Genomic DNA, 11,119 nt, shown 5'->3' with positions numbered 1-11,119 from the left:
GTTTATAGTCATTTCGCTCAAAGAGCGAACATATCTAAATGTATATGTATAATGGGACGAAATATCGTTTTCAATCGATGTAGTTAGGTTTTGAAAATGTATTTGATCGTAATTACATGTGCTATAATGGTCACCAGAACGTGAACTATTATGGGATGTTATCAGATCCTCTATTAAACGGACAGATTATAATCATCTGTGTTTTAATTAGATTGTTGTCCGATATATGTCATTCTTTAAACAATGACGAAAATACGAGTATTTATGCAAAGTACCTGCTGTCTCCATTACATTGATAATCCTTTACAGGCAACTAAATCTGAGATTGGATCTGTTCTATTTCTTAATGAATTCTTCGTAACGTTTCGTGTTCTTTCCCTGGATATCAAAGCCTACTAAACGCTGGAGTACGTATACTTCTGCTTAATGTTCGGAGTGGAGCGATCTGGTTTGTTCGCTATCAGCATAGTGTGATGGGTTTTTAGTCTGCTTCAGTGAGACAACACTACAAATTGACAAGATGTCAATTACAATACAATACTAAATACAACACAAACATTCGGCAGTCTCGGTGAACAATAAGATCGCACGTAGACTAGACCGTCCTGGTATGACCACAAATGACAAATTCATGATTTCCATGAATCTGTCCGGGATCTTGTTGTCGATAACACAACGCTTCTCCTTACTGATCACGTGGTTCTATTAGTCGTGTACCTTTTCAAGAGCATCCATACAAATTGTTTGAAATGGTTTATCTGAGTTTGATTATAAAGGATAATGCAGTTTTGCATGCTATGTCATTTCTGCATGCTTGAAATTTGATGAGATATGACGATGCTACGGTTTACATTTGTAATTTTATTTCGTCAATGTCCATCCTACCTACAAAACTATTAAGATATCTGTAATTAACATAAATCTACGGAATGTCTATACAATGTAGCATATACAATGTTATCGGTAATATACCATATAGCCGGTTACTCGCGCGAGGTCAATATCTTCGCGATTTTGGGTGATATCCCCTTTTGTGATTCGTGAAATATTAAGAATCGACTAAATTATATATACACTAAAGCCAAATAACGAAAATAAATGATAAATTTTGATTCGTTAAAATTAGCTTTGTGTTCAGATCGCGAATAGTTTGGCTCGCAATAATAAACGGTTATACATGTTCAGTAATGAAAAAATAGAACCACTACTGTCACGTTTGACTTTACGCACATATGTCATGTTTTGCATATCATATACGTCATAATGCCTTTCACAGTACGAAGTCTAGTCGTCGAAATGTTTGTTATTCACACAAAATGATGACGTCACTGATCAATTGTTGGCACAATATATTTTTCGTTCTATTCACTGGGTAGCATCCTGCAACACAATATAGTAAAAATATAAGAAATTGTCAGATATTTTTTCTTATTTTTTTATAAGACTTATATCGTCCAAACAAGATACCATAGACAATCGAGGGGTCATTTTTTCTGAACAGACGCTTTTGAAATTGACTCTTCTAAAATTTGAAAAACTGAAATTCCAAGTTTGATCATTATTCAACTTCATTTACTTAACTGAAAGTCAAAATCCCCACATTTTTTCTAAAAATAAGTTTTGTTGGTGTCTCTGTCAATTACGTATTCATATTACCTGCAATGTTCACTTCTTCTCTAAAACGCATGTGTTTTCATCCGGCCAGACGCACGTGGAATGTTTACTGCTGTATTCTAGACCACTTGGACACTTGAAGCGGAACGTCCGTCCAGCATAACATACGTAGAAATGATGACAACTCTCTGGATCCTTATAGAAACCGTACTGACGGAACCAACACACAAATCCTAAAACACCGAAAGTGACACTGGTTATGAAACAGCTGTACATACTGTCAAGGTTGACAAGAACTTGTCTAAGATTACCTAAGTGACGATCGAACTCAAAATATCAGCAATAGCCAACTATAATGACTATTTCACCTTCACATATAACAGGGTATCTCCATTGCACGTAGGTATCCATTAGAACTTAATTATTGTGTGTGAGAATTTCACATTTTTTTCTTAAAAGTACGATGTTATGCTCGCAAACACATAACGTCACAATCTACCTACCGGCAAGGACAGATAACTATTTAATATGCGAATACAGAATTGATAAAGTGTAAGAATAACAACGACTATAACAACTGTGGTCAGTCTTACTACAAAACCATCTGTACAACAACAGCACAACCTAGAGAAACTTTTGTGGATGAAGAATATTCCGTACAATTTTAAAGGAACAAACACAAACAATTTACTTCCATTAATAAACAATGGGGCTTGAACGAATGAATTGTCTTTCAATGATCTAAATTATATTTGCAAAAAAAAAATGTCCCTCACGGAATGTCCCTCGCTGTCCCAAAGCACATACATATTGTAATGGATAACTGTTATCAAGCATAAGGTCGTAGTAGAAAACGGAATATCCGAAAAACAGTTTTGGCTTGATAAAGCTCATTTCTATTACAAACCAGAAATTCGGAATGCCAATAAAATATGCTGTTTCCCAAAACAAATAGTGGAGAGTGTGGAAAATAATGAGTTCAGATTTGGTTTATCATTACATTAATACAATCTTCGGGATGGATAACGACATGCTTAAGTTTCTTTGACCAGTGCAAGATGATAGGAAACATGATAATATTAATCTTAACTAGTCAAACTTTCAAGGCTTCTTCCGCGTTACCCGACAAAAGCATACCTCTATTTCCGAATACAAGTTCTGGGTCAACTGTAACGGGAGCCTTTGTTGCAGGTGCCCGAGTGACGGGTCGGTATGTTACCACGGGACGTGGAACAGTTGGAGCCGTGGTGGTAGTGGTGGTGGTAGTGGTTGTTAGGAAAAACCCTGGGTCTGGGATAGGTGACGGAATTATCGGCAATGGAGTGGTGGTGTGGCCTTCCTGGGCGTCGAGAAGTGCTTCAGAAACAGCAGAAGTCAATGGGTAGCGTTTGATAGTGTTCTTGCAAATGTTGTTGAAGTCATCCAGAGACAGCGACCAGACCATTGCTCCTCCAAATCCTTCTCGTGCTATATAGCGAGCCTTTCAAATTCAAAAGAAATTTGGTTATGAAAATTTAATATTGTTCGATTTTCAAACGCAAAATACTCAGACTTTTGTCGCATTCTACGCCATGCGAAAATAAATACGAACATACCTTATTTGCAACGCTTTCTGCGTCATCATATCCAATCCAAACCTTGCCGACAACAAAGTAGGGCACCTCCTGCTCGTGGTCCCGGAATACCCGTCCAATCCCAAGCTCTTGTTGGAGGCAAATCTATTGAAAATCAGGCAAAATTGTTTGATAGGGTACGTAATATTTCTTATCTATCGTCTGCTACATATTTCATCGAGATAGGTTTGAAGGTACGGCAAGGATGATGTATTCATCATTATAATGAAGGTACCTGTCAGCTGCCGAGTAGATATAAAACTTGCTGTAGGCTTAGAATGCACACAGCAGACAAACACAACTCGAGTTCATAAACATGATGAAGGTTTAATCACAAACTCAATATTACTCGGCATGCTTAAATATTACTACACATAAGTGCTAGTACACTAATGGTGCATCAAACGAACTAACATATTTACATTTGTGTATTAGAAACTATTAGATCACAAAATCTGAAAGCAAGCAAGAACTGCAGCAAATGGTAAAGTGAAAGCAGTAACAAAAACAAGTAAACTGCGCCATTCCCTATTGATTACCTCGTAATACGACTGGAATCCCACCTCCCGGGTGTACATGCCCTTGGGACCGGGTTTAGATACGGCTGCTGACAACTGGTACTGGGATTTCGGGTCGGCCAATATGTAGGACCTGCCATACGTAGAGATGCCGATGTTGAGTTTTTCTCGGGGGGCTCCGGATGTGTTCCAGTACTTAGCTGCCCAATCCTACACCAAACGGAATAAACATATCATTTTGGAATGCAAAACAAGTCGCTTCAATGCTTCATAAAAACATATGATATTGTGCTTGTTTTTGTGTGGTGTAAACTTTATCGACTATGATACATGAGTTGTTAGAATAACTTGGAACTGCTATAGTCGTTTTTCACTGAGAAATGCAGTAGATTTAGTTTGTTTCGGTTTATTATATAAACGTCCCATCAACATCCAGGGTCATTTACGAACGATTTACTGTGTGTGCAAAGAAGTGCTGTGTGTGTTATTTTGGGAGGCTGTGGTATCTTCGTGTTTTTGTCCTTTTATTGTGATACCCTGCTGGAGAAAGCAGACGAAGACACTCAACACTGACCGTGTTCATTTTCCGTTGGTACTCATTTTCCTCACGACGTGGATACAATGGACTATTGTGTCCGGTCGTCCGCTCCCAGGCTCCGTGAAAGTCATACGTCATAATGTTGATGAAACTGAGGTGCCTGAAAATAGTAGATATGAAAGTATAATAAAAGGGCAACTTTTGTAGACATACCTGGTAGATGTGAAAACAGTTTGAAATGTCTGACATCACCAAATCTGGATGGTTTAGCAGAGTTGTTCTTTATAATTTTTGAGAGATTTGACAACCACACTCTTTCGGAGGTTCTAGGAAAGATGTGTACCGAATGGAAATTAATGGCTATGATTATCATTACATATCCTACTGTTAATGAGGACCACTCAAATGGAAATGAAAAAAATGACCTTTAAAGCCAAGAAGTCTTAATATAAATGTCCAAACTAATTGAAAGTGACCATTATGGACCAAGATGATATGGTCTTATATACAGAGGCGGTCGCTTATGAAGGTTACACTATACGTACTCAGCTAGAGCTGTAACGTTATAGCTAGTGTCGATGACGTTGGGGCTGGCGGACACGGCGGCGGACAGTAGCAGACAAGGCTTACCGGTCGATTCGGACTCTCTCTTGAAGGAATCTTTTAGTTCCTGTAATACACATTGCAACAAAATTCATTTACCAACACATTTTTGTTATGATTCAATGAGATAAAGAAGTAAATGAAAGGCTTCTCTTGCATTAAATTCGTTCAGTTGCACTTGTTTCCGTCGACCTAAAGCTAAGTTCACTCTTAATGCACGTCAAGATTCAGTGAAAAAAAAACGTGGGAGGTACATATCGGTACTTTTTCAGACGATGGGCTAAAATAAGATGGATCAATTAAAACATTTTAAAATACATTTTATGTTTATGACGCAAGTAAGATCAGTATACGCGACCGCCTCTACATAACGACCATCAGACCACATCGTGGTCCATAATGATCATATTCAATTAATCTAAATCCGTGAATTAAGACTGTACTTAGCTATTAGAAGACGGAAATTAAGATACATTAGGATTCATTGGAGATAATCCACTTAACCTCATCTAGATAAAATGATAGATAGTATATTAGAACCTTTCCAGACGATTGAGCTGAAAATGACCTAGGTTGCTCATTGATAAAAGAACATGAAATTGTTGTTAAAGGCAATTCTGGACTATAACAGGATACCAAGTTAACTTTATCAATAGTTATCATCATCTATAGCTACTGATATGACATCGAATAAACAAAATAAAACATACCTGCAGAAGCAAAGAAAATCTTCGTTTGTCTTCCGGCTGGCCTCCGCGGAGTGTTGGGTACTCCCAATCGATGTCCAGACCATCAAAGCCATGTTTTCGGAGAAAGGAGATCGCTGACAGGGCGAACACTCGCCGACTCATGGGAGTTGTGACCATGTTGGAGAAACCCTTGCTCTCTGCGTTCCAACCTCCGACTGCCAACAAGGTTTTAATTCCAGGATTTCGACTTTTTAGGCCGATGAATTGTTGGTACCTTTAAGATTCAAGGAATAACCCGTTTCTGTTGAATCTTCTGTATTGGTGAGACAAATATATGTATTGGGTTCCACACATTTGATCTGTTCAAATCCTATAGTTTACATGGTATACTGTAAACTGATAATTTTTCGCGGAAAATTATTTTTTCGCGAATTTGCGTTAAAAAGACCGCAAAAATTAACGTTTTTGAAACAATGTCTTCGCATAGGTACAGTAGAACCATTTATCAAAATCGCAGAATATTTTGCCTCGAAATTTTTCTTAGACATGAAAACGCGATATCAAACCACCACAGAGAAGTTTCTATACAGGAACACATGAACAAAAGTTGGTTTAATGTATACAATTCAGGAAATATGCGACGCATGATGCATGTACCTTAAAAATGCTCCACCACCAACAGAGCATAAACGATACTCATCATTTGAACAATACTTAGTGTTTAATTGTGTATATACATGTCTAATTAACACAAAAAGTAATATTAAATTATTTATTTTGCTTTTGGCGCATGCGCAATCGTTACTTCATTCCAAATAGGACATAGTGCCAGGGATTTATTTTTCGGGACGCATTTGATTATTTTTAATACTTATCTTGAAGTAAAATGGTTCACTTTTGAATGGTGGTAACGGTGCAAAGTAAGTAACTTTTGTAACTGAAGAAAAATACTAATTCGTCTGCTCCTTTTTTGAAAGAGAACAAATAACATTTGTCAGCGGTGTAGCACCTTTGAGCGACAATCGATTATCTTAATTTCTGATTAGGATGGGCAGACGACAATATAATCATATCTACTTCTACGTAGAATGGGCAGAAGACAACTCTACTCACATCTCTAGATCATTTGGCTCGGACGGGGTGATCCTGGTGCCCTCTAGGTTGGCGAAGGCGTAAATAATATGTGTGCAGAGGCTGGGGTCAATATCAGCAGGTACGAATTGGGCCCGGCCCTGACGATACTGTGACCAGTTCGTATAGTAACATATCCGCCGGAACTTCCTGTGCTCTGATGAACGAAAGCACAACAAACGTAAAATCATTGGAAAATTGTGGCATTATGGAGAAAAATTACAACAAGCATTTTCATTGGCTAAAAATATGGTATCATCTCATTACGTTTGTAACGTCGATTTTATTTAACTGATACAACGGCCTAAGCAGCCAATAAACAACAATATAAGGATTTTTTCAGAAAGGACTCTATTACGAAAAGAATTTCAAAGAATAAACCGATTGAATGATAAAGATAATTCATATAAATACAAGAATGCTTGCTACAAGTGCATGCATGCATCTACTTAAGACATCTCACGCATTTGGTTTTAAAAGCACATCAGATATCAAAGGTCTTTAATATTTTTATTGCATATGTAGTTACATTTGACAAATGTTAAAAGATTTTCAGATGTACATGTTACATGTAATTGCAAGAAAAGCGTTGGGCAAAGGACGCCACCCTGAAGAACTCAACGTTTATGCAATGAAATCCATATACTTGTAAAAATATTGAATCCGTGTTTCAAGATACACAAACACCGAGTCGATAAATCGAATTCCGTCTGGCTATGAAGCAGCCAATGAGACTAATGAAAAATCAGAGCATATCTAATGTTATTAGATATCATGGATTCAAACAGAGACGATAATGCTTGCAGACATTTCACGTTCTATGTTAAGAAGAGATTTGATATGTGTAGCCTTACCACAATGTTCATCCGAGCCGTCCCGACAATCTCTGTCGCTATCACATTGCCACTCTTTCGGAATACACTCGCCAGTCCCGCACCGGAAGTGGACGCCATTACAAGTGTTCAGCGGCTGTTCTGTTACGGGCTTCGTTTCTACGATGAAACAAAATACTCAAATATATCTTACCATATCGAACACATTTGTTGTTAATTTATGACATAGCTAATGAAGATAATGGTCATCAAATATTAGAGGAGTGTTTCAAAACATTTTTCGCTATTCCACCGGTTCGTCCATCATCTCACTCACGTAGTGGGGGACATGATTTTCAAAGGTAATTATAGTTTACCTGTAATGGGACGCATCTCTTCAAGATGTCAGTCAATATGAATTATTTTCTACCGATACGAATCAAAGAAAAAAATCGTCGTGAGTCGTGATCGGTATAGTGACAACATCGGTTTACGGTCAAATAATTTAAGGGAGATCTTGGATCATTTTAGGAAACATTTCTAAACGACTCTGGACATTTCCATAATATATAATATATCAAAGACACCGTAATTGTGGCACACCGAAATGTGGAAATGTCCTCACATTTACGGTTTGGCAAGTCTCTCTTGGCTTCCTTCTGTCTTAATTTCTCTTACCCCTCACCCCTCACCCTTCAACCCTCACCCTTCACCTCTCACCCCTCACCTCTCACCCTTCACCCCTCACCCTCACCCTTCACCTCTCACCTTTCACCCCTGACCCTAACCTCTCACCCCTCAAACCAACTGTCTGGCTTCAACTCTTCCTCACTCATTACTCAATATCATACATCCTCACTCGCACTAACATACATTTCATGAAGCCACACACCTCTGCTTCGCTGCATTCATGCTTAATACTGTACAGTTATAAAAGGGAATTCAAAATGAAACAACTACGATTGACAAAGTGTGTCGTGTGCTATTGGAAGACTTGCCTAAATAAGGTAAATGTAAGAAACCTTGATATAACATTACATGTTCAACAGCAGGAGTAACAAGAGAAAGTAAATGTGCAATGTAGGTGCAAGTGTAGAACATTGAGAGCAAGCCTACAGGAAGGCCAATCTGGAAAGCTTTGATAACACTTCACACCTTTCGTAACCGCGATAGAGTAAAATCTACTGATTGTCAAACCATATGAATATATCATAAATTTAATCGCTTTTTCTTTTTTTCTTTTTTTTTCTTTTTTTTTTTCTCTTTCTTTTTTAAATTTTTCTTTTTAAATATCTATATTCAATATAGATTTATATATTCAAATAATAGTCTATTCGTTTACTATTTATCAAAGTTATCTCCCTTTACAGTGAATACTACCATGTTCAATATGAATACATACAGGGGCGGCACGACGGGGGCGCAGAAATGATTTTTGTTATTATGTAGCGAGATTTTTTTCTGTAAATGCTCACGTAAAACATTTTCTGAAAAATCTTTTGTGTAGGATGAAAAATACCTATTTTCTTTGCGTGCCCAATTAAAATATAATACATGCTGGCATAAAAGATTTAGTTTTGACGAGAAATGGTTTTAGTACGTAGAGTAAAAATATGATTTGATGTAGTGTGATTTCTTTTCTTTATGAACACTACGGAGTTTCACGTGAGCGCGTAAAGAAAAAAATATTTTCGTCCTAAATAAAAACATTTTTGTCCTTCCTTATTTATTTTCGTTTGGAATTATAATTGTGAAATATCCCGCCCCCATTTACACTACAAAGGCATTCATACTAGATATTCTGTTATATACTGATGATTTTGATTTGGGTATTTATTATCAAAACGCAATCATAAGTAATTGATCGATGTCTGATGCTGAGACACCGAATATCAACATTTTTAAAATTTCACAAAACATATTATAAGTCTATATTTTATGGAAACATTTTGAAATCCTCCAATTGATCTAATAAAAAATTTACTTTATAAACAAAATCATACTTTACCTCCCAAGACAAATTATCATCTCGAAACAATGATAATTCAAGTGATATACATGTAGGTGAATACTGCTTTTCTTTCCTCTCTTTAAATTAAGAGTGGGGTTGAAGTGGGTTCACTAACCATGTCCGTTTTTTAATTGGATACCTACTACATTGTTCCGGAGACTCGTCTTCGCCGTCCGGACAGTCTTCGGCTCCGTCACACACCCAACTATCGAGCAGACACAGTCCGCTGTTACATTGAAAGTCCGTCCCCTCGCAGTTCTGACCGTCTGTAACGTAACAAGGGAGGTAACTCGTACGACAATAGTCGCCACAAGCATTTTCTTTATCAAAGCATATGTAAAATGTACTTTTGTTCATTAGTTGTGTCCTTAGGTGGCACGGAAAATATATGAAAATTTTTGATATATTTGATATATAATATTTCAAGTTTCTAATATATTAGTTCTAAGATACTAAGTTTCGCGAAAAAAAAACCCACATTTGCTTGGCATCGAACATTTCGTTATTTACAAAATACATTCAATTTACCAATTTAACCTGATACGCTTCCGTAATGCTACAATGAAACTTTCTGTGACATTATTACTGCATGCCATAATATGGTTTTTTATGGTGTTTTATGGTCAGTGATAGCAGTGTTCTATATTAAATGTTAAGGTACGGTTGTGTATAAATACTTATTTCGTAATTATACATACGGCAATGAAGTATACCTACAGACATAAGTTTATAAGACGTATCCCTTGTTTACTCAGAATTTACCGTTTATTATTACTTATTTAACCTCTATCTTTTGTATTTCCTCAATTCTATAAATATTAAAGAACAAAATGCTTTTAAAATGCATATTACCATATTTAAAACATTTATGTATACTTCAAAAGGCATCTTCTTGAGGAAAAGTTAAACTAATCATTTCTTATTATTGACTGACAATAAGCGACTTAAAATTTATCAAGTGGCATCAGACAAGGCGACGCCATGTATCCAATTTTATGTTAAAATAATAAATTACCTGATCTTTCGATTCCCGGGAATTTGACATTAGGTATGAAACGATTTACGTGTATCCTGGTTATATAGATTTGTTATGATAGTTTATGTGTAAATACAGTATACATAAAATGGAGAAACACGTACTTACATGTTCTTGGGAAATATGTGGATATGAGTAGAAAACTGTACAAACATAGATAATACCAAATCTGAAAAGAGATGAAACACACTGGTTAATGAATGAATGGAATCAAACTGCAGCTATTTTACAACTAATGCTATACAATTTATAGAAAATTGAATCAATCAAATGTGATGACATGAATACATAGATACTTCTAAAAGAAAACGGAGTACTCGGAGAAAAACCATGCGGTTGGGTAGGCGTACGCGTCCTTTACTTTCTCTTGGACTGAAGAATCGAACCACCAACCGAAAGAAGTAATATTGTGTATCAAAATTATGTTTAAGACATTTTGTGAAATACGTGTAAAATGCACACATTTTCATAGATTTAAAGTTTCGTTTCCTTTAATTCAACGCGGAGTCGAATACCTCAGAGGTTTGACTATTTACAATAGCAACCTTTGACAT

General features: G+C 36.6%; 1 protein-coding gene across 1 annotated transcript; it reads right to left on the bottom strand.

Annotated features, from left to right (window-relative positions):
- Nucleotides 1-841: 841 nt before the first annotated feature.
- Nucleotides 842-11,119, bottom strand: LOC138324451 (chitinase-3-like protein 1). Its single transcript, XM_069269517.1, has 13 exons — nt 11,081-11,119; nt 10,674-10,734; nt 9,673-9,795; nt 7,561-7,698; nt 6,689-6,863; nt 5,597-5,849; nt 4,829-4,953; nt 4,320-4,443; nt 3,767-3,955; nt 3,210-3,332; nt 2,752-3,094; nt 1,657-1,847; nt 842-1,380 (listed from the first exon to the last, which is right to left on the bottom strand). The coding sequence occupies exons 1-12, from the start codon at nt 11,117-11,119 to the stop codon at nt 1,666-1,668; spliced, it is 1,875 nt and encodes a 624-aa protein (XP_069125618.1). The 3' UTR covers nt 842-1,380; nt 1,657-1,665.

This window comes from Argopecten irradians, chromosome 5 (genome assembly GCF_041381155.1).
Source record: "Argopecten irradians isolate NY chromosome 5, Ai_NY, whole genome shotgun sequence".
Lineage (NCBI taxonomy): Eukaryota > Metazoa > Mollusca > Bivalvia > Pectinida > Pectinidae > Argopecten > Argopecten irradians.
The sequence above is the reverse complement of the archived record's forward strand: the minus strand, read 5'-3'. Positions and strand labels throughout refer to the sequence as shown.